The following is a 24232-nucleotide window of genomic DNA, read 5'->3' as shown; positions in this document are numbered from 1 at the left end:
GCAGGGGAAGGAAGCAAAGCCAGAATTTCACACTCCTATCTGAAATGGTTTCAGAGATGTTATAAATGTGAGTTGTCACCAATGTTTTTGTCTTCAAAGGCATCCTTTGAAGCTATTTAAACTGTCTCTGTGCAGATGCACTGCATATCATCATATTTTGAGTGTGAAATCTCTTCACCTGTCTATATAACTTTTTCTTGAAATAAAGGGCTTTTTTCTTTTCTTTTTTTTTTTTTTGACCTCCTAAGATAAAGTTTCCTCTACTATCTCAAATGCTCCCATTTTTTGCTTAATGTTATATTGAGTGTAGGAACTATATAAGCCAAACTGTTAGGATTTCAGAGCATTGGTTAGGATTTGCAACAGCTTACTGATGTTGGCAAAAATGTGAAATGTCATAAAATGTGCTAAAATCTCACATTTGTTGTTACCACTTTATCTCTAAATGCAGTGGCTGCTTAGTGTATTCGTAGTTTTGAGTGCCTCTGTGATGGGATTTTCAAAAACTGGGAAATTAAAACAACTGTCATCAGGAAAATATGTTTTTAAATGAGAAAAAGTAATACAGAGAAGGTTCAAAGTAATCTATCATGGTTGTAACATCTCACTGTAGCTGTTAAGTCATGGATTTTTACTATGCTTACCTATACTAAAAAATGATCTATTTTAGGAAATAACTGTAGATACCGAATGCTTTTGTAGCACCTGGCTGGAAACAAAGACCACTGTTGTGTTAGTATGAAAATTATTACAATATATGAAAGAAAACATTAATCTTTAGGGAAAAGGTTTAGGGAATTGATCATGAGAGTTTCCCGAGAGGAGCCCTGAAATGTATACCAAGGGTCTTTTTCAGGTAGTACCTATTTTTGCCTCAATTTTCTTGTTTTTTCTCATATACCTAACTTTGTATTTTTTTTAAACACTTCTTTAAAATTGCAATAATATTACACTACTCACATTTACAGGAGTTGTGCCCTGTTTTCCTTAGTTCCTCTTTATTCTTTCCATTTTTCTGTCAAGGGTTTAGTGTATGTCGTTAAACTTTAATAAGCACATCAAGAATGATGTAGAATCAGAGGTAATTGTTAGTTAGCTGTTGTAGAAGGTGTATCATGTGAGTTGTTATCTTCCTCAGTGTGGCGGCCCACAGTAAACAAAATCTGATGACTGTGGCTAACCTGGGCGTGGTGTTTGGCCCCACATTAATGAGGCCACAGGAGGAGACTGTCGCTGCCATCATGGATCTTAAGTTCCAGAACATTGTTGTGGAGATCCTCATCGAACACCATAAAAAGGTAACACTCTAGACTGGGATTTACCTGACACAAAGTGCAGTATCGACAGTACAGTCAGTAACTAATACACTTGAAAGTCAACACTCTGGAAAGTAGAAGTGTCTACTCATAGTATTCTTCCAGCGGAAGTCATTAGTACTATGTGTATAGGAATACAGAAAAAAAGTCTTTCTGCTGTATATAAAATTCTGTCTGTTGCCTAATCTTTGTTCCACTTGTTGCACTTTTATGATTCATTCTGTCACACTAATGTAGAAAGACTGCTATTTTTTCTTTGTTACTTTTTTGAATAATTACGTCCACTTGCAATCCAGAACTATTTACTAAACACTCGGCACACTAGGCAACATTAGGTACGATGATAGCACCAAATGAAATCTGTATCTGGTGACATGACATCAATAAGCTGCACACAGCAGCTCTGTGTTTACCAACCTGGGTGGCGTGTAATTACTTGATACTGAAGGACAATGAATGTGCAAGCGAAGCAGAAGAGCTAATGTTTGTAAGTCCTGGTTTCTCTGTGCCGAGCGCTCTCTCACTATTGTTTTGAAGTTTTGTATTTTGCTCTTAAGTTTCGATTTGGCAGTTTCTGTTGGCAGAGAAGTGCACATACTGTGCTCTACCTGACACCGCAATTTCATTTGGCAGAGTAAGAATCTCAATTAGAGTGGATGTGATGCTCTACCCTGTAGGTCTTGTTTGTTAAGGCAGTGTAGACTTGTGTATGTTCAAATGGAAATCTTGCCTAATCCAATTTATAGTCAGTTTCTTTTAACAAATGTTCAAGCAATGAAAATGCATCACATTAAATATTTTGTTGGTTGTGGTCTGTTTGGAAATGTGCACCTTATACTTAATGCTTGCTCTAAAAATGCATAAATAAAGTTGTCAGATAATGAGACATGTATCACATTTAACTTAAAACCTTCGGACAGCATACCCTTCACCCAGTTATTAAAGTACTAAGGAGTTAGACAGCAATCTTAATTTCTGTCGTTTGAATCCGGCCAATAGGGGGAGCCCAAAGTGTCCCTACTAGGATGAAATACATTGTATTCTCCTCATTTTCATTAGGTTGGTTATGCTATAGATTATTATATACATTTTATCATATCTGGAAGGTCCTTTTCCTGCTCCTGCTTAAAACAGTTATTTTTGTGAGGAGTTGTTTCATAACCTGCAGTTCATGGGATCATGTAATCTTTCCAGAATGTCATTAATCGGTGTCAATCCTCAAAGGGGGATAATTCTCCGTGTCAAAAGAGAAAAAGGTTTGAGATTAGTTTTCTAATCTGTTTGGAGCAGCACTGCACTCTGCGTAGAATCAGATGAAACCAGGAGCTTTTAGTGATTTTTTTTTTTTTTTCTCTCTCTCTTTTTTTTTTTTTTTCACCCAGCTTCATTAAATGGAAGATGTTGTGTGTTGTGAATAATATCTCCACCCAGCTCACAAATCTAAAATGGGGTGTGAGAGAATAAAGAGGACTGGTGAAAACCAATGGGGCATACAAATGCGCTAAAACAACACCGGCAGCATAGAGTATACTTCTAGTCTCTGACACTACCCATAGGTATCCAAAACCATCCAGGTGATAAAGGATGTAGTGTTAGAATGCAGCAAGAGCATTTTGGAAAGTACAGCATGTAAGAGCAGGGGAAAAGTTGAGCAGACAGACAGACAGGCATTAACTTCCCTCACAGCTGAGCCCCACTCCAGACTGTTGATACCCCCAGATACCAACAGTAGACTCTGTTTTACATTCACCTCCATCTGCAGAGAGAAGCGAGAGGGAGAAAGAGAGGCAGCAGAAACTCTCAGCCGTATCAGATTTCTCTTTTTTTTTTTTTTTTTTTTCTATCTGCCTTGCTCCTACAAACTTTTTTCTCTCATGCCCCCTCCTCTGCGTCTGCCTCTCCCGTTCACACTCTGTCTCACTTTCTCTGCCACTTTCTCTCTCTCCTCCCTTCCCTACCTCCCTCCTCTCCTTGTCTGTGATCCTTTCTGAGGCTCTGCTGAGACTTCCTCTCCTCTGCAGCCCTATTCTCTTTTAACTCCACATCTGAAGTTTATATGTAAACACGACCCGGTGTAAACAGGCTGCGCCAGTTGGCCAGCCCTCCTCGAGTCCAAAGCCTATTTATTTTACTCTCCACTCTTTCAGCGAGTGGGTCAATTTCTCTGTGGAGAAATGTCACCTTAACTTAGACCCACATTTCTGGACAGGATGTGATTGCTTTACATGTGGAGCTGCTCTTGTTTATTTTGGCACAAACAAAATCTTTTCACATGCAGTTTTAGGGTTCAATCAATGAGCTGCTCCGCTTTCCCTAGGAGCACATGCTGTGGCTGCAAATGGCCTTTTCCATTCATCTTCCACTATATAAAGCCTGCGAGTTTTAAAAGCCGTTCACTAAGTGAGGTCAGTCGAGGACATGCTGCTGCTCAACACTCTTGAAGTATCTGCACTGTGCGTTTAGTCTTGGTAGAGACTTACTCACATTGTGTATTCAGATCTTTGCAGATGCTCCAGAGTCATGCCCTCTTTCACCTGCTGCCCCAGTATTCTGTGCTCCCACAAGGCAGTCCAAGAAGCTGAGTCGACAGAACCGGCCCCTGGCTGTCTACAATCCACAAGCTCTGGACATTCAGACTGGTAAGGGATGTACACATGCACCTGTATATTTTTACATTTATTAAAGGAATACAATATACAGAATACAGTAATTAGATCATATAGAATTTGATTGATTAAAGAAGATTTAACCCTCTAATCTAACCATTGCTTGTTCTGTTGTTAATTTATAGTTTTAAGTGTCACCTTGTCATATACTGTATAAAATGTTTACACAGTATATGACATTTTACACACATACTCTTAGCAGTAAGATTTTTGTGCATTATAGTGGGTCAGACCTCTTTAGATCCTCCCTCAGATGTTAAGTAGATAATTTGTGCAGGCTAGTTGATAATTGATACCCATATGCATATCCTGGTAATTTGTGGTCTTGAATTAACTAGTGCATGCAAATCAACAAAACATTAACAATCTATTATTCCATAAAATATGATTAAGAAATGTTGATATCAAGTTGCTTTTAGGGGCAAACTTAATGTATATTAGCCCGAAAATCAGCCAGAATTGCCGTTTCGTTTCATTCTTACAGCTTGACATTGTGTTCATGTTAGCTGATTTCTTGCAGGGAAGAGGGTTATTTTGTTTTGTTTCACTCTCAATCAGTAGTGATTCATGTATCTTTCCCGCCTATGTATTTTCAGTTGATACAAAAGCTGCAGTGGCAACTGCTAGGAACAGTCAACAGTGCCTGTCACTAAGACTGAACAAATACATTAAGAGGTGTGTTTCTGTTGGTTCATTTACGAGAACCTGTACGACTCTGTCAATGTCACCCAAGCTTGTTGCTCATTTTCATTAATATATCTAGGAAGCTAGCTTGCTACGAAAGAAGCTGACATTACAGTACTATTTTTAATCCTGTTTACAAAGACTAGTTGAAATAGCTGTCCGTGGGCCCGATACCGGACTTATATTAATCGCTGAACAAATTGGAGATGTGGGCGACGACTCAGTCTAAAACCAAACCAAAACTGTCATGAATTGTAATGTATAAAACCCAATCTGTTTATTTAAATTGTCCATGACCTGACAACTTTCAGTGTTTATTTTACACAGTGTGCATTGCTGTCTGCCATAGTGTTTTTCTGTGATACTATCAGTGGGGGAGCACCAATTTACATCCCACACAGTGTGTATATTAAGACCACAAATTAAGTTAGTTTGGGGGTATGAATTGCTTATTTATGCATACAAGTTGTTAATTTTAGAACACAAGTGATACAGTTTTGTGCACTAATTATCATAATATTTACCCTTGATGCCTGCTGGGCTCTGTATTCATTCATTCACTCACTCGTGGTCGGCCAAGTGACCACTAGGAAGCATAGCAGTGTCTACAGACACAGTGAACTCAGTCGCCTCCTCTCTCTAATACTGTGTGAAGCGATTTGCATCTATGATTTTGTGTGCCCTTGTTTACTTCAAAATGCTTGAAGTGCACTTAAATGTCTTCTGAAGTTTAATGAAATAGGAGACAATTATAGAGGCACCTCTCCTGCTCCACAGGTGAGCTGATCACCTGACCTGGTGAACCAAACAATCTTCAATCTTCAACTCCAGAGATTTCTGATCTGGGGCCAGTCAAATCCCTTCCCGTCCACAATACAGTACCAAAGGAGTCTAAATCTGCTTACCAGATAGCCTCTCTTTGCCTCCCTCGCACCAGCTTTTACCATGGGGTATTTTAATATCAGGGATGAAAGGCGTAATCCATTTTTAACCTTTGTGTCTTTTATATGGGCCTCAGATAATGGATTTAAAGTAAGTTGTCTCTGCGTTCAGAGGGTAAAAGCAAATTTAAGGATGATGATGTGAGAAAGAGAGAATGTTAATGTAGCGTGTTAATGTATGCATGTGACTCTTCTTGTGAGAGTCTACCTATGACGCTGCATGTGTCAGATCTCCCTCCAGACGTGATTGCATACCATGCATAGAGAAGTGTATTGATGCACAGTATTTGTGTCAGGAGTGTTCTAGCAGGTACACTGTGGAAACCTTTCAGAGGATTATTACAGATAAATTGTAGACTTGACACTTAATTAATTCAATTTTCAAATGTGCTGAAAGATGGAGCTAAAAAAATGTTTTTCCCCAAAAAAGTATTAACATGGATTACCACCGAATGATAGTCGTGCTTTGTTTTTTTGTTTTTTTTTCAAACATCCTCAGCTCAGAATGGTAACTGATGTGACTTTTCAAATAAGTTACAAAGTGACAACAAAAAATTCATAGACCAAAGGGAAATAATGCTGTTTACAAATAAATCCAATAAAAAAAACAATTTAACTAGGGCTGTACCTGAATCAGAGTGATCCAAATCAACTGAGTCACTGAAGGAGGTTCCACTTCTAATTTTTAATTTTTCATGTGCTTGTGGTTCCTGCTTTTACTTATCTGCAGATATTTTTCATATATATAAATACTCAACATTATTACTGGTGTTTTTTTTTCTTTTAATACTTATAATAATTTGAATACACCTTGCCTGCGATTAAGAGAAATGTATTATTCACGGTCCCCACCGAGTTACATTCCACTGCAGCACACCTGCAGAGCAGCCGCTCCACACTAAACTACTATAACAGCTCAAGTCTCATGTTTCACCTGTAAGACTCCCATTTTAATGCCTTTGTTCATCATCTGTGATGTGAAAAACACTAGATTTCTGCACAATCCCAAGAAATTAAAAAGTAGAAATCATAAAATAAAATAGTAGCGCACCACAAAGTGTCTCTCCTGTGTGGATCACACTTGATGACAGTAGAGTAGGTTGCGCTAGCGTGTGGTTCAAAAGTAGCTTAGGCAAAAGCTAAGTGCATCAGAGCAGCAAACAGAAACAAGTTGTTCTTGCTCTGCATCACTCTGCCCTCTGTTTCTATCACCCTTTTCTATTTTGATTACAATTACAATAGTTTTGTACTGGTAGTTAGGTAATTTCGAGACTTGGTTTGTAAAAGTTTTTAGCTTCTCAGCTGATGAATCATCCAAGTTTAGGGGACTGCCCTAAATGTCACAAATGTAACAAACATTAACATGTCTATTTCACCATGTAACATTTTGTAATTATACTGTGTTAAATAATTATTACAGGTCTTATTATTATTGGGCCATTGGCCGCTGCTCCATTGGCATATAAGATGCCAATGGACCACCCACCCACACAGGTGATCTCCCCTATTTTCTCTGATTAGACTTCTCAAGACTGTGTGGGTGGGCTGTTTGATTGACACTTCACTCACTATCCTGTTGTACCTGTTAGGGCAGTGGTTCTCAACCTTTTTTTTGGGCCAGCGCCCCCCTATCCATGATCCAGGTCCCTTACCACCCTCCATCAATTAAAATATGAACTAATTGTCTCCCCTGAATATTCATGTTGATTATTATTTTGTGTTATAGCAAGTATGCCATTGGATGCCAAATAACAGATTGGATTTAACTGGATAGTTGGAATGTCATTATCATTAGTTTCCCATGCAGGGAGTAAAAAATCCATGGGAATAGAAATTTTATTTCTGAGTGTTAAACAAATGCGACAGTTAGAAATTTGAGATTCAAACTTTAATTGGGTCTTGTTATTGGACGTGAACAGCAGCCAATAAGAAAGCCATAATTTGGTATCAATGCCAAACAAGAAGCTTTCTTATTAGTTGTTCCAACGGAAAACGAGAGCAGCCTACCAAGGAAAACGTCTGAGGCTACTGGAAAAAAGCAGAGGGATACGTATCGATAGCTAAGGTGTTTAATAGAATACTGGCGGCATTTATTCTTGGTCTGTACCATTTTGCTGATATGATATGATTGTTGTTGTTTCATGATGCTATCCAGTTCATTAAATAATTGGTCAAATAAAAATACCAGTTCAAGGGTCTGGCCCACAGGGGTTCTGGTCAGGGGGTTTGGGGGTCCTCCCCCAAGAAAACTGGATGTTATGTGGGATTTTCACACAATTTTGGACTAAAAAATGCACTGTGTGCCATAAAAAATAATAATTATAAAACATTAGTAAAACAGGCTTATAGTGAATGGTATTGAACTGTGATTTTCTCATCCTCTCATAATCAGGCTGTAGTCACTAGCCAGTTGTAGGGATGGCTATGGTTAGAATTTTATCTCTATCTTATCCACAAACAATTTATTTGTCCAGTTTTGCACATATCACAGAGATACAACAGACTGTATTAATGCCATATCAGCACTTTTTATTTTCTTGTTGCAATAAAAGGCACACATAAGACTTTATGATCCAACTGATAAAGATTTATACTGTCTGTTAATATTCGACTTTTACTCCAGATTAATCATTCCAGAGTTCAGAGCTACTGTTCTGTGATCAGATCTCCTTAAAGAACACTTCAGGTTAAAGATAAATACAGAGGGTTGAGACTTTGTGAGTCAGCAGACCTTACAAACCTCCTCCTGTTAGTTACATGTTTGTTCTTCTTCTGGTTGGTTTTCTGGTTGAAGCAGCGGATTAGTTTCACCTTCACTCATCAGCTTGATTCAGATTATTTTCAGCATCTAAAGGTAACGTAACCAACAGTTTCCATCATGTTTGTGTCTGCAGGTGTTAAAATGATCCGATAACAGTAAAGATGGTAGTTATAGTGATGTTGTGTGAAGTTATGTTGCTTTTTTGACTGCATTGGTGGAATGAACGAAACGCCAGAAGAAAGAAATAAGAGTATTTATCAATACTTATTGGTTCTTTTTCATTGCTAAAGAATTTGGGTTTTTTTAATTATTATTTAAAAAAAAAAAATCAGAACTGCATTAGCATAGATTTATATTTTAAATATGACAAAATATCATTTCTTATAGCAGCGACAGTAATGCTTCCATCAGCAAAGTCACTATATAAATTCAATAATGTCTCACTTGATGGAAATAAAAAATGTCAGTAAAATAAATAATATTCCTGACATTAAAATATCGAGTGAAGTTTAGAAAAAATGAAGTCAGTATCTTCATCCTGTCCTCTGTCCTCCTCCTTCTACTGCTGGTTGAGAGGAGGGTCTGTTTCAGCCAGTAGCGAACTTTACAGGAATTTGCAGAGCAGAGGAGAGGACAGAGAGGATAGAGCGACCGTAAATGACAGCAAAACATGGCAGAGACTCAGCATAGTTTCCCCCGTGTGTGTGTGTACACAGGAGACGTTCAGGTACACTTGAGTGAAGGTCACCCGCATCTTTGAGGTGCTCAGAGCCCTGTACACAAATTTGTATGAAGTTTTGTGTGTAAAACAGAGGAAAATACACACAAACGCCCCCCCCCTTTCAAAAATATTGCTTCCAGCGCCCCTCAATGTTCTCTGAATGCCCCCTGAGGGGCGGTACCGCCCATGTAGAGAAACACTATGTTAGGGTAAGAAAAAAGACACCTTTTTCCTTATTATTGGTGCCTTGAGTTTGGTGACATCACATAACAGACCCTTCTCACAGCAGACATTTTAACTTGTCAAAGCAGGAAAAGCACAGCTGTAAATAATAATACTAACAATGGCTCCGTTGCACTAACTGTCCCAGTAAGCCATGTCGATGACTGAACATGCCCAATACCAGAGCCCTGGAACTGGCTTATCTATATGGAATGCAGCCATCATTGATGTTATTCATTCTACCTGTGCTTTTCCTGCTTTGACAAGTCAAAATGTTCACCGTGAAAAGGTTATATTCTCAGCATAGCTCCACCCACCTCCAACGTGAGCTGAGGCATAATCAATCAGAATAATTTAAAACACCCGTTTGTGTGTGTTTGTATGTGTTTGTGTGTGTGGGGGGGGGTTCATTTCATAACAAGAAGGCAAACCTCTCAGGTAGAAGTATGTATTATAAACAAACTGTACATTACATAGGACCAATAATGCTTTGGTTGGATGCATGATCAATGTAGAATGTATAAACATTGTTATTATGTTTGGTAATTAGGCTATAACCTGTCACCACAAATTCAATTCAATCTGAACTGAATTCTGGCTTTTGGTTTAAGTGCATTGATATGTGTTTGTTGGGGGGGGGGAAGAGAAGAAATGGTTCAAACAAACAACTTTTTTTTTAACCTTAACACTTCCTTTTGTGCCTCTCACAAGTCCCAAAAGCAGGTTTTTTACTTGACAGGAAAATTGAAATAAAAGAGCTTGGATCTCCCCGTTGTTTCTTAGGTTCCTGTCTATGACTGCACAAGTGTATTATTATGAACAATACAAACTTGAATGTAAGTTTCGCCTGTTTTGACAGCAGCTTGATTTATAAAGTCCCCTGTTGGTGCAACATTGCCTTATGTATTGATAAATTATTCAGCCGTTTTATCAGGGAACAAGATATAGTCTGTTAGCAAAAATAGGCTGAATGTTTTACAGAAGAGTAAAATTAATGAAAAGATGTAATTAATTAAGCAAACACCGATTTTTTTCTTTTCATCAAAGTGTCAGGAGAGGGGGGTGGTTCCGGCCTAGCTACAGATGAGACATCAATGGGCAGCAATGAGTCGGTATCATCCCAGTCATCATCAGCCTCAACCTCCGAGACAACTACAGAGAAGAGTGATCATGTCCCACTCGCCACCAGCCTCAGCTCAGGCAGCAACTCGGGGTAAGTGGTTCACTCTGCCGAAGTCCTGTGTGCCATTCAAAATGCAGGTACTGACTGTGAAGCAAGTAGATCCGCAGTAAACAAAGTTATAAATGAGAAATGCAGTCCACACTCTGTAGAATCAAATGTAGACATCTGTATACCACAAGGAGTTCAAATAGAACCGAAGGAACTGAAATATTGGAATTTAATATTTTGAATATTTTAGTGTTCTGGACAGACAGCAGACTTAAAATGACGGGTAAATCTTTCCTGTATCAGCATGCAGCGCACTGCAATAAGAGTATAAAATAGTGCCTCTAAAACCTTGCACATTTTGATTGATGTTCATTTCCCTCTTCCACAGGAATTCTGAAATGTGTCCAAACACTTCATTGTAGGTTCGGCTGGTTAAATGATTTTTTTTTCTCTTATATTGCATCATGGGTAGCAGTTACACTCGGTAGCAGTTACTTCGCTGGTTCGTCGCAGAACAGTTCCTTCTTTTCCATTCTGGTGAAAATAATTTTGTTGAAATATGTAAATATCGTCAAAGAATCTCTTCTCCTTATGTGTGAATCATCTTTTGTAGCCTGTGACGGGCATTAGTAATACATTTTGACATTCTATACACTAAATTATTTATCAGTTAATCAAAAATGAAACAACATATGAATCAATAGTGAAATTAATCTTTAGTGTCAGCCATAACATTGATGCTATTTATCAAGTGTCAACAACATTTTTTTTTTACTTCCTCTGTCTCACCAGTACTAGACATACAGGCAAACATGCTTCTGTAGTTGGATGCTTTGCCGTGGCTCTGTCTGGCTCTCTCCTTTCTGTCCTCACTCTCTCTCGAAGTCCTTGGTCCTTTTTGTTGTTTCCAGCCCATGACTTGTCTTGAATGCTGATGTAAGAGATGAATTATTGGGTTATGCTGCAGATGTTAGACTCTGCTGTGTCATGTCTACAGATTCACCTTGAAATAGACTTTTTTTTCTCATTCACTGTCCACTTCTCCTTCTCCATCAGCTGAAAAGAGCTGTAAAATAAAAACAAATCCACCTCACAACTTGAAAGAGGACAATGCGATTCCTATCTCACTTTGACCCCTGTGGGCGCGTGCCCGCCTGTGTGTGTGTAGGCATGTTTGTATCTAGCTTTCTTTCTAAGTTGCAGGATTAGACAGACAAGGTTCTATATTACTTATGTAACCAACTCCTTTTTTTCCCCTGCGGATATTTTTTTTTTTTCGTGCTTTCCCACATATGTGGCATCATGTTGGAGGACGGAAGGAGCAACCAGGAGGAGGTCGTAAATCTCAGCTCTTATTTGTTTGGGAGACAGGTGGCCGTGCGTTGGCCGTGTAAATCGTATTGACATTGGGGAGATATTCATCTTGTTTACCCTTATAGCCGCAGCCCCTGTCCCTTTATGAAGACTTGCACCATATGTCACAGGGTGTCGCCCTGGCTTTGTTCACTCATAAATCTTAGCATGTGAGTTGGTTGAGACCTGTTAGCACAGCACCTCTCTGGCCTAGAACCCAGGGATTCGGCTTCAGTCGTAGCCAAAAAGAGCAATAGGGATGGCAATTGCTAGATTACTTCCAGCTACTCTCAGAAATGTCTTATCTGCACTCTTGTGTGCTCAAAACTGCACCTGGAAAACAGTATATTTTAGTCGGTTTCCTGCTGCCGTAAAATCTGCCTGGTCATACACAAATGCACCATGACTCACTATATCATGCAATAACTCTTTGTGGAATGTGGCGTGATTTATCTTCTCCGTCATCTCCGATGTCTCGCCTCATTTGTCCTCTTCTCCCTAAATTCAGTCACAGCTTCTCCTAGTGGCACTGTTGCCCCAAGTCCTGCCCAACGAGGTTACATTTTTTGGCCTCCTTTCCTTCCTCTCCCCCTGCCCTACCTCCAGCCCTCAATGCCTCTCGCTGGCAGACAGCTGCGGATCATAAAATGGTGGATCAGAGCTTATTTCCTGCCCACCCAAACTGGCGGTGACTGGGCAAGCAGCTCGACTTATCCCACTTTCTACTAGAAACACTAGAAAATCCCACCGCTACCCTTCTTCCTTTAGTAGAAAGACTGTTGATAGTCCCTCTCATCTACGCCAGGATCAACAAGGGCTGGATGCTGCAGGGTGAAATTCCTGTAGTAATGAGAAGCAGCAGTCTACTTCTGTTGATGAATTTCTCCCTGCTACTAACCTGGCAACGCGTGATAATGTGTGATAACCCTGATGGTTAAAATAATAAAACCAATGACCTCCAACTGGAGTTCACATTAGAATTAGAGTAAGTGTTGTCTGATATCTTTTGATATTATGATCATTTTCGATGTATTTTGATAAGGAGAATGCAGCATATTACATATATATATATACATACCATGTAAATATTCTGTACAATTTAAAATTTAAGATTACTAAAATTTATAATTACCAATGTCTAGAGAAGGATTTTCATGTGTGCCTCACATATAGTGCATTTTCACTCAAGTCCCCATTTACTGTATTTAATCATGTTTACAGAAGAAGCTTAGCTAGGTCTGTGATGGGTAAAAACAACGGATGAGCAATTCAAAGCTTGTTGCTATTTTTGTTGAAGAGAAATGGCAAACGATTTCCCTCGGTTTGGCTTAGCTATAATTGTGAAAGCAATTTTGGGATGAATCCATTTACCTCTGGTACATTTAACAAGTTTCTAGGGCAGCCATGTGGCATTCACTGATTTCCCCAAACTGTTTATTCTCTAATTATTTAAATATCTGCTTATTTTAAAGATCTTAATAGATCTGTATAATCCTCTTCCAACTGAAATAAGCAGTAAGATGGATATGTTAATAACTTCTTAAATGTGTGTGCGCATGCATTTTCTGTTTTTAATTTCATCAAATTTAGAGTTTTGTGTGTATGTGAGTGGGTTCACCTGCAGGTGGGTGAAGTGTTGGTGCTCCTCTGCTCTCCCTTGTCTTGGCTGTGACCCAGGCAGACAGTGGTTGTGCCTGGGCCCAGGTTAATGAGTGGATTTGCTGCACTGCAGCGCACTGTCCCCCCATGCTGATGTGGAGCAGCTGAGCACCACAGTGGCCCCACACTGCTGCAGAGCTATAAATCACCCACAGTCAGGCCAGGCCTGAACAGAACAGCCACCGCTGGGGATGGACAAGCGCACTGAGAGGGAGGCAGAGAAAGAAATGGAAGGAGGAGGCGATGCAGAGGGGGAAGTGAAAGCATGGGCACTGTGTGTTCACCTCCACCTATGTACACATAAGATCCCCTACCTTGTTCCCCCTTAAGGCCGTCTCTCTCTCTCTTACACCAGTGCCAACGTAACCACTATTCACAACATCCTCTCAACCTCCAGCCCCTCCCCAGCTGCTCCCTCTAATTGCCTTTATTAACGTCTCTATGGGAGCGGCAGCTAGGAGCAATTTGCTCATTATGTGCTGTATTAGCACTGGCCCTGGGGCAGGCATGGAACACAGAGGGATGCCTGGCTTAGACTCCTGCTCTCCTCTGCTCCACTCTGCCTTTACCAGGACCCCTACCTCCATCCTGCAGGTTGGCCATAGACTCGTTGGCCTAGACACCAGCCAGTGTAAAGCACAGCAACTACTGTGACCAGTGAGACCGATGAATTCCTGACTTTATATGTACAGTACCTACAAACGACATACACTGAATATACACTGATGTTTACATGAAAATGAACTATAAACGATGATGATGATGATGATGATAGGGAGATTCGAGTTATCTTCAGGATGTTGAAGATGGCAGTGAAGAGATATTAAACTTCTTGCCACTTTTCTCTATGGTCAAAGCTATAATTGCTGTATTTTTGGGATGCTGGTGCTGCTGGCTGGTCTCTGAATGAAAAATACAAACAACTGCATGTATGAATATTCCTCCTGAATTCAAACATTATTTTAAATTAATGGCTGTTTGTATCTCTCATTCTCAATCCACTCTCTTGGCGTTTTACAGAAGTCCACCCTGATGATTTTAGACTGAGGATTTATTTGTTGTCTCGGGCAAGTTGACAGGTTGGGGTTGTGAATCTGTCCAGGACAGATTTTAGCCAATAATGTAATGACCAAGGACTTAGTACAATAATGTTACTCATCTGACTTGAGTTATTGTGCTCAAGAAAGTTTCAAAACCACCAAACCTTTTATTAAGACAAATGTACAGCCTGCACACAGTCCCCCTGTATGTAACTGTACAGTATTGAACAGTTGTACAAAGCTATACCTTGTTGCAAGTTTTGGTGGCTCTCATGACACACAGGATTGGTGTAGAAATTTGAACCTTGTCTCCATAACAACAGGTTGCTCAGTTAAGCTTACCTGTTGCTCTGATTCCACCACTTTCTATAGTAGCAACCAATACTTAATAATTCAACAATGTATAAAATCCAGCATCTTTTTGATTGTTTGGCTTAGAAAAAGTGGTTAACATCTGAAACTTTCTCTACTTCTTATCACCAGATCCAACATTTTTTTTAACATGCCATCTCATTCTGAACGCCTTTTTAAGTATATTTTCTTTTCATTTTTCTTTTCAAAAGACATGATGTCAGTTAGGGGAAAAAAAATGCTATGTGTGATGCACATTCCTAATGTTGACACACATCCAAACAATCTAAATCTTATCTACCAGTTATCTTTTCCAACCACAACATACTGTGTGTGTATAAAAGTCTTGAAGGCAAAACAAACATACCATGATTTCAGTCAAAAGATAAAAACCCTAGAATCTGTTGTGACTAAGATATGTTTTTCCTGCAGAGCCTCCACAGCAGCAACCTCCTGGTCCTCTCCTGCAATGTTAGGAGAGAACCAGCCTGCTGCCACAACTGCTGCCTCTGAAAAAGAGAAGCCAGAGGAGAGGTAAGACGTGGGTCCCTCTGTCAGGATTCTCTACAAATACCTGTTTTCCTCCCAAATGGATTTCACGAGTGCTGTTAACTACTTTCATTCACTCATATTGGTTAAACGTCACACTCTGAAACTCTTTGACTTTTTCAGTTTTCATTCACTCGCTCGCTTCAATTACCTGCTTGCTCGTCTTATCTTGCATGCTCACTCAACAGAATCACAAACCCCTTCACTCGTCTAACATCTACTTTCATGAATTCACCCTTCCTGTAATTTGGCTACCTTTTGAGGGTTTTTAATGCAACACAAATTTCTGGCTATAGCAGAAGCAGCAGCAGCCTTCTCCCCCTTTCTGTCAAACTGCGGATACACACACACACACAGGTGTATGAGTGAACCGGATGGTACTGTGCGGACAGTCCACCCGTTACACTGATCTATTGCTCTACTTCTTTCAGACTAAATGATAAATTCATTTTCAGTGCTTTCAGAAGTTGCAGAGGAAATTGCAAACAGCTCGGTCATTCTGTGGGCAGTCCATTAATGTTATTTTCATACCGTATGAACACAAATCCTCATTTCGCCAAACGTCGGCTCCACAAGAGCGCAGTCTTCTAAAATTCTGAAGTCAAGAACTCGGCTGAAGATTGTTGTATTGACAGCTCTGTGACCACAAACTTTTTTTTTTTTTTCTCTCTCCCAGTTTGTATATCCTCTTTCTCCTCTCTCATCCCGCATTGTTGTTGCTCTGCAGAAAGAATATGAAATATTTATCAGGGCATCATTTGTTGAAGGCACAATTTCTACGTGGTAATGTTGCTGGCATTCGAGATAACGGTTTGCAATGGCAGGCAAAACAACCTCTCTGTGGAAACAGTTTTTATGTTTTCGGGAACGGAACGGCATAAATACTCCTTTTTACTAACCTTTGCAGAGCGATGAATATGGTTTCTTTGACGGCGCTCTTTTACATCAAACTGATTTAAAATGCGACTTCTAAGCTCACAAATGTGAATTTAAAAGCTGAAGCACTGTGGAGAGAGATTTCTATTCTACCTCTGTTTGTGTGCAAACCTACTTTAGAATCCCCCCGCCACTTTTTAATTATCTCAACATAGATGGTTGTCTGCTGTGCGGACCTGATGTGCGCCTGCCTTTTTCGGCAGTACAAAACCTGATACAAACAGCGCTGCTTCTCATTGTGTTTGTGCACGCACACGGGTGCATGTGGGTGTGTTTTGACTCGCTCGCTAGTCTGTCTAGACTGGAGATAGGGCAAGACAAGAGTGTGTAGCAGCCCTGCTCCTCTCTTAGTACCTTTTCTTATTTTTTTTTTTTTTTTCAACTTGGCCCATTTCTGCTGTTTCAGGCTAGTGAGTGAATGAACAAGCAGGCCCCGGGCCCAGATTGAACTGTGCGGTAATCCTCCTCAAAGCTCCGCCAGCTCACTGATTGCCTTCATTTTTCAGTGTCTCCAGCAGGAAAGCAAAGGCAGTGTACCCATGTGAGGCTGAGCACGACTCTGAGCTCTCCTTCCAGGTCGGCGCAATATTCAACGCTGGTAAGTGTTATCGCCTACACCAGTCGCTCACTCAGAACCAGCCCTGGCATATTGGATTTGGAGGAAAACCGAACACCCAATCTGATCTTCAATCGAACAGCGAGATGAGACGGAGAGAGGGGGAACGGGGAGGGGTGGGGGGGGGGGCGGGGAAGGGGGGGTAGGAGGATAGGAGACACAGATTTCCTCTCCAGTGTGTCTTGGAAGAGGCTCGACTGAGCTTTAATCACTCTCAGAGGAAATGAGGATTTTGTAGTTCCTTTTTCTTGTCAAAACCCTCTTTTGTGATACACTGACACTACTGATATACTATAGTCTTTACAGAGGACATGTAGTGATGTCTTTGATAAGATCCCACGATGGATTGCAGTTTATTGGTCGTTAAGGTCAGCTATGTTCTAGATAAGCATCTTAGATTTGTTTCTTTCTACCTAAAACATCTTTTTGACAATGTTAGCCTCTGTTGTCCTGCAGATTGAAGTTAACATCATGATCTCTACATCAGAACCTGAGTACAACAGATATAGATGACTGAAACCATCCCTTAATCATATTTCAATACATTTACAGTATTTCCTGTTTTAATGGCTTTACATTTTAGCCATCATTGATGGATGAAAGGGTTCATGTCAGGATAAAACGCCTACAATGGCAAAATTAAATTGAATAGAAGGTGGATTTCCAACTCATAAATATGTACTCATTCTCTGAAATAATAAACACAAAATGAATTAAGTATCACATTTTCATAAACTAAATTGAATTATGTTCTAGAGCCAATTTTCTTATTCTGATATTTAATTTGGAGCCTAACTGTTTTGTTTAGTGGAAGTATTATTAAATGATAGTGTGTGTTTTGGATCTCAAAGCAAATCTCCACTTTCCTAGATAAAAAGTTTTTGAGAGTTTTTGAGAGTTTTGCTCACATTTTGTCAGTCTTTCAACTCTTGAATAGGCTTCAAATTAAGTGATTGACATTATAATTAGATAAATGTTACGTCCAGAGATCGTTATTACATAAACATCTACAGTGCAGTATCTTGAAGACCCCTGACAATATGTTGCTACACTATTCAGTTATTTCTGCATATATTTATGGGTTTTTTTTTGTGCCTGAGCTATCTGCGTAACAATGTGCAAAAGGTCAAGAGGACTGAACAAACCACTGTATATACAGTAGGTGTAAGGAAGAATTCAACATATGTTTATTCCCCAACCCTAAAATTAGATGGACAACTTTCTCTCACTTACTTAATCTAAAAACTTCCAATTTATTCTCTTAAAGACCCAGTCTAGAGTTATATCACCAAAACAGAGATATGGTTAATTCACAGTATAGTTGAAAACATTTTTTATTATGTGCAAACATTACTGACACACCTTTATCAATGACAGAAAACATTAATAACACTGATTTAATTGTTTTCTTGTGTAAGTCCTTATATTGAAAGACTTGTCAGTCAGTTTGGGACTGATGGCAGGTTTAAATACTGTGCTTTGACTTCTTGTGGCAGGTCGACTCCTTAGTTTATACCCAATATTTACTCTACCATTGCCTTTGAGGGGCGATGGTAGGGGGAACTCAAAATTTTAAATTGGCTCACTCTGTAGACAAATCAGGAATCCAGGGAGGATTTTGAAACCACTTGTCATAAAAATGCTATGTGCTCCGACACATCTGTCATACTAAACAGTTTTGAGAAGCTCCATTTTGCTGCTGAGATTCTGCACACGGCGAAACTCGAGAAAAAGTTGGCTCCGAAAAACAGAGTGGAGATGTACAGTAGAGATAAAAATGAGTCGCTGTGTGTATCCGCATAATTACTGTATCCTCTTCAGACCTCTGCTCTGTTCTCTCTGACACATTGCACACACTCTCACTGGAGGCTTTGTGTCCTCTGTCTGTCCCCCACCCCCTCGCCCTCGCTGTTGTGCTGTCCCCTGGTGACGCTGTGTCCTCTTCCTGCAGTGACCCAATCCAGAGAGCCCGGCTGGCTGGAGGGGGAGCTGGAGGGAAAGCGGGGCCTCATCCCTGAAAACTATGTGGAGATGCTGTAGCCCCCTCAAATGGAAATATTTATGGACATATCATCACCTCCACCAGGAAAAGTATCTGGGAATGCATGTGCCTCAACTATGAAATTCACAGTAGGGCCTTGTTTATCCAAAACCCTCAATTCTCTCAAGCAAGTGACAATGTGTGGTGGAATATTCTTGATATACAAGTATAGGCATTTTGGCCAGAAAGCAGCATTTCTGATGCATGTGTAAGCATGTTGCTTTGTTTGAATTTATTTACTTTGGTCTAGTATTCACATGAATTTCAACATTGTTATTACAAAATGGGTCAGCACTTACAACGTTCTGCTGTATACGAAGATTCCGTAGCCTCTAAACATCCAAGTAACTTTGTAGCAGCACCAGAAAGTGAGCGTCTCAGAGGCCTCACTCTCTCTTCTGCCCAGTTATACATGGTATCCATGAGCTTTCAAGTCAAAGCATGATCCTCAGAAACTATTATGGTTTGATGTCAGCACTAAAATCACTGTAATCAATTCTTCTTAAGCTTTGCACCAAAATCCAGCAGCTTTCGACCCTCTTGACGATGATGCACAGAGTTTTCTGTTGAAATATTAGAGATACCTTTTGTGCCTTATTCACCAGAACACCCAAAATGTAAATGTATGTACGGGTATATATGAAAATGAATGGGAGAGTTACTGCTTTCACTTATAAAAATGTTGCATATTTCTTATTTAGATATTCAAAATGAGGCACACTGCTGTTTTAATTTTATTTTATTTAATTGGCACGTTGATTGCATGACTTTTTTTAAAATTTTAAATACACTCTGTACTGTTTTCTTTTTGGTGCACTCCTTTACAGAAACAGTGAATTGCCTCTTTGGTGCCTGATAAGCCTCTTGTGTTAAACACTATTAACATGTAGAGTCAGCAGAGGTCAGTTTCAATAGATAGTAATGATTTGAAACCAAGTGTTTTTTTTTCCTGTAAAATGATTTATTTTGTGTTTTTGTTTTTAAAGTCTGTTTTAAACGTTGCTCAGTTTATTCTGAGCAGAGAAATGAGACACTCCCACAAAAAGTTGTAGTTTTAGTTTATGATTATTTTATCCTCAACTTCAGTGGAATAAGTAATTAGATAGTAAATCAAAATTTTATTATCAATAAGACCACAAAATGCAGTATTTCAAAGTTTTACATCTGTTTTTTGTATATAGCCTAAAAGAGTTATGAATACCAAGTATATTTTACAAGTCTCCGTTAAATGTTGGCCAGGTTTTAAGTAGGTGTATTTCATTTGGAATGGTTTTAGCATGTACGCACCTCTCACATTACAATTCATCCCTCGGCTATTCAACGCTACACTTTAATTTTTCTGAGAGCTTTAGTTCAGCTGATTGTTTGTGTTTTCAATGGCGGTTGCAATAATTTAAGACATTGATTTATGATATTTGTAAAGGGCCTTGACTTCACTTTCATTTATACCTTTGGGTATCCTCTTGATCAATGTTAAACAAATAAAGATTTTTTTGTTCTTTAGTGTATCATGTATTCTTGCAGCGAAATAAATGTTCTAAATGATGACTTAAAATGAAACAAAATTAGGTCTTCAGAGAAGGGTTGCTTTTTGGTTTGTTGTTTTTTTTTTTTTTTAAATTAAAAAATCTTAAAATCATTACTTGAGGCACTGATTTCATATGGTTCTATTAGATAGTAAGAGATTCGTCTCCCAAAATGAGACTGACATTGTAAAACTGTAGACCAAAGAGAATTAAGAAAAGCACTGTAGGCCACAATTTATAGCTACATTTTGTTGACTTAGAGTTAAATTCATATTTTGGGAAATGCATCTTGTTTAGTCATTATGAAATATGTCTAATTTTTGATGACTCATTCATTGTGACAGTGAAACTACAGTTTCCCCACAGTGTCTAAGAATAAAGTTTCTGGTGAAATGAGGATTCATTCTGCAGCCAGTGCTGTTGAGCTACATTGAGCCATGTAGTGTAATGTAGGCCTCCCTCTTTATATTGACCTGTGCTGGCTCGTCTGACTAAAAGCCACTTCCAAACTAACTTTCTAAACGGGATTAAAAATAGATTGTAATCTTTCGTAGAGGAAAACACACACTAATCCACCTCCACCTCCCTGATCCATTTACATCTCAGCCTCACGCATGTTAATTCTTAGACTGCATCTGTGTAATTAACACACCAAATGGCCTCTAGACCTGATTCTGTGGCCTCAGTTACATAATTACCATCAGTCCACCACCGCACTCAGACCTCCAGTAAGTGGGCTGCACTATTTAAAAATATAAAAACACACATTGTCCACTTAAAAAAAAAATTTAAAAAAATACAGGAGGTTGGAGCTGAGGTTTTGGTGCGACACATACAGTATGTCCACCAGCTCCCTAAAGCCACTGCAGATGTGATGATTACATAATGAAATGAGGCAGAGCTAATGAGACAGGCAAAATATTCCCACACTATCACCGCCACCACCCACCCCCGAGGTCCTTCATCATCTTCCCTCTGCCAGAATACTGCTGAATCATAGAAACATCCGCCCTGCCTGCCACTCACTCTGCTCTCTGCTGTCTGTCAGAAATCGTGCCATATTGCTCTATTTGCCTTCCCTTTCCCCCTCGTTTTTTCTGCCTACCTGTGTGTCTCTCAGGAGTATTTAAAACTCCTCTCTGTGTCAAGTAATTTGTTTATGAAATCAGTTAAGCTGTGCATTTCTCTTTCCTCCTAAGCTTGTGACTGTAATGCAATGAACAACAGTGTTAATCTGGATGGGTCAGGTGCATATTCAAGCCTTCTTTATATCACTTGAGATTGAGGTTGCGTCACCTTTGGTAGTTTTCGTGTCTCTGCATGCATTATGTATCCGTGTCCATTAGACGGGGATGATGTATATACATCAGCGTCACCGTATCAATTAAGACTAGATGTAGGTTTTTTTGAGAAAAAATCCAGATGGACGTTTTCATTTCTCATTTCCCAAAGTCCTGGCTGCGTGCCAGCTGTCCTCTGCCTTGCATGACGCAGTGTCCTTCAGCCTCACAACATAGTCCCACACCATGACTCAGCTTAGATCAAAGCTGTACAGCAGTTTACTTCTAACTATGAGAAAATGACTTAACTAATTGCCACAAATATGTCTGAATTTCCCAAATGTGTATGTCTTAAAGTAACACTAACTTAATACATCCCTATGTCTTTATCTGGTTCCTTCAGAGTTCACAGCATCTGAAATATAATCATAATGAGACTTGATGTGAAAACTGAGTAGGAATTTGGAGAAAAAGTAAATTTCAAACATAAAGGAGAAAGTGTGGAGGGAGGGGGGAAAAAAAACCCTCAGCTCAGAAAGTGGGCCACAGAAGCCGCCATGTGCGCGGGCGCAGCCGTGAAATCAGCCTGATCCAATAGATTCTGTTTATCTGGCACGACTACAAGTGAAAGCAATTGGAAATCTGGGGAAGATTTGGAGAGGGCTGTGGATTCAGAGAGAGAGAGAGAGAAAAAAAAAGAGCAAAAAAGTAATGCAGTCTGGCAAAGCAGGCGTGTTTTCAGATCAGCTTTTAACAAGGTTAATGGTGATTTTTTTTCTCCACAGGCACCGTTTTACTGTAAAAAGTCTCATCCTTGCATGCTTTATCTCTGTCATTTCCACTCATCCCGTTTTTCTTTGTTCTCTTCATCTCCCTGTGACTGCTGTACCTGCTGCTGCTCCACATCATTTCTGTTTTTCCATGCGAACTCTGTGTTTTTTGGCTCATTATCCTCCCTAGCCACCAAATGCAGCTGTTTCAAATTCATCCAGATCAAACAGCCCATTTCTTTAGGGCACCTTTCCTAGCTTCTGTCTCATGGTACAATTTTCATCACACACAGACACACACACACACACACGCACAAACCGATAAATTACACATCAAATTATCAATTTAACAGTTTTATTAGAATCTTGCAATAGTTTTGCAAACACAGGTATGGCAATATCTGCATCAAGATATACAGTAGTAACTGGTTTCAAAGATGTTTTATTGGTTTATGTTGAAGGCTGTCTACTGTGTGTTTGCTGGATAGTTGCTGAGAAATATTGTACAAAGCATCTGAGTAAAAAGTCATTTTTGGAATTGGAAAAAAAAAAAAAGCAATTATATTTATTTATATATTAATAAGAAATGCACTGCCATGGCTGTGGAGATATGGCTTAGTCTCTCTACACCCGATTCACCACCGCGAACAGAAAATGGCAATGACGTGACTCCACATACAGTGACGCGATAGTGCGCTGTGACACAGCAGTTGGACACATTCTGAGTCATTCATGCCTACAAGGACAGTTCATTTAGAAGGAGCCAGCTTTGAAGATAACGCTGCTCTCTTGAGTATGGGAAAGGGGTTTTTTTTTATTATTATTTACAGTAGGTAGTGATTGATGACCAACAAAACAGTTCATTAATTTGGTTCCTTTTAAAGAATTAATTGGACATGTTATTCGCTTTCTTGCCAAGAGTTAGACGAGACGATTGATACCACTTTAATGTCTATCCAGTAAATATGAAGCTACAGCCAGGGACGGTTGACTTAGCTTAGCATAAAGACTGAGAGCAGAGGGAAACGTCTAGTCTGCCTCTTTCCAAAAGTAAAAAAAACTCCCAGCTAGCAGCACCTTTAAAGCTCACTAATTAACGTGTTATATTTAGAGTCGATCAAGAGGCCATTAAACAACTATTTTGATCATTTATTATTTGTTTATTTTTCAAGCAAAAATGCCTAACATTTGATAGCTCCAGTTTTATATTATGAGAATGAATGCGCTGCTTTTCTTGCTTTTACATTATAGTAAATCAAATATTTGGGGGTTTTGGACTGTTTATTGGAACAAAACAACACATTTAATGACATCACTTTTTTGCTCTAGGATATTGTAATGGGCATTTTTCAAGATTTTTCTGATGTTTTATAGACCAAAGTAATCAGCAGATTAATCAATAATAAAAAATAATGGTTAGTCGCTGCCCTAGTTATATCGTTTTAACAGGCACAAAAAACAAATTAAAAATGACAAGTTGTGGTTTTACAGTTGGTGGAGCATGGTGGTTTCCTATAATAGTTCATTGACCTCCTAAAAGTTTGCCACATGACCCCCCGCAAAACCATAACATGTTATTTTTACATACTAAGCAAATGAGACGCGTTCATTAGTGAGCTTTAGAGATGC

General features: G+C 39.3%; 1 protein-coding gene across 3 annotated transcripts in view; it reads left to right on the top strand.

The window, feature by feature from the left end:
• arhgap10 (Rho GTPase activating protein 10) overlaps nt 1-20530 on the top strand; it is a 54083-nt gene extending 33553 nt beyond the window's left edge. For 2 of the 3 annotated variants that reach the window (XM_042430653.1, XM_042430644.1), the window contains exons 18-23: nt 1139-1298; nt 3814-3955; nt 10359-10524; nt 15318-15419; nt 16877-16968; nt 18938-20530. In XM_042430653.1, the coding sequence (XP_042286587.1) occupies nt 1139-1298; nt 3814-3955; nt 10359-10524; nt 15318-15419; nt 16877-16968; nt 18938-19026 (751 nt within the window). In that variant the 3' untranslated portion in view covers nt 19027-20530. The remainder of the gene's footprint in view (nt 1-1138; nt 1299-3813; nt 3956-10358; nt 10525-15317; nt 15420-16876; nt 16969-18937) is intronic. The other variant, XM_042430664.1, reaches the window with a different exon arrangement.
• Nucleotides 20531-24232: the final 3702 nt, after the last annotated feature.

Source organism: Thunnus maccoyii, chromosome 2 (genome assembly GCF_910596095.1).
Source record: "Thunnus maccoyii chromosome 2, fThuMac1.1, whole genome shotgun sequence".
NCBI classification, from domain to species: domain Eukaryota; kingdom Metazoa; phylum Chordata; class Actinopteri; order Scombriformes; family Scombridae; genus Thunnus; species Thunnus maccoyii.
This window is presented reverse-complemented; position numbering and strand designations above follow the sequence as displayed.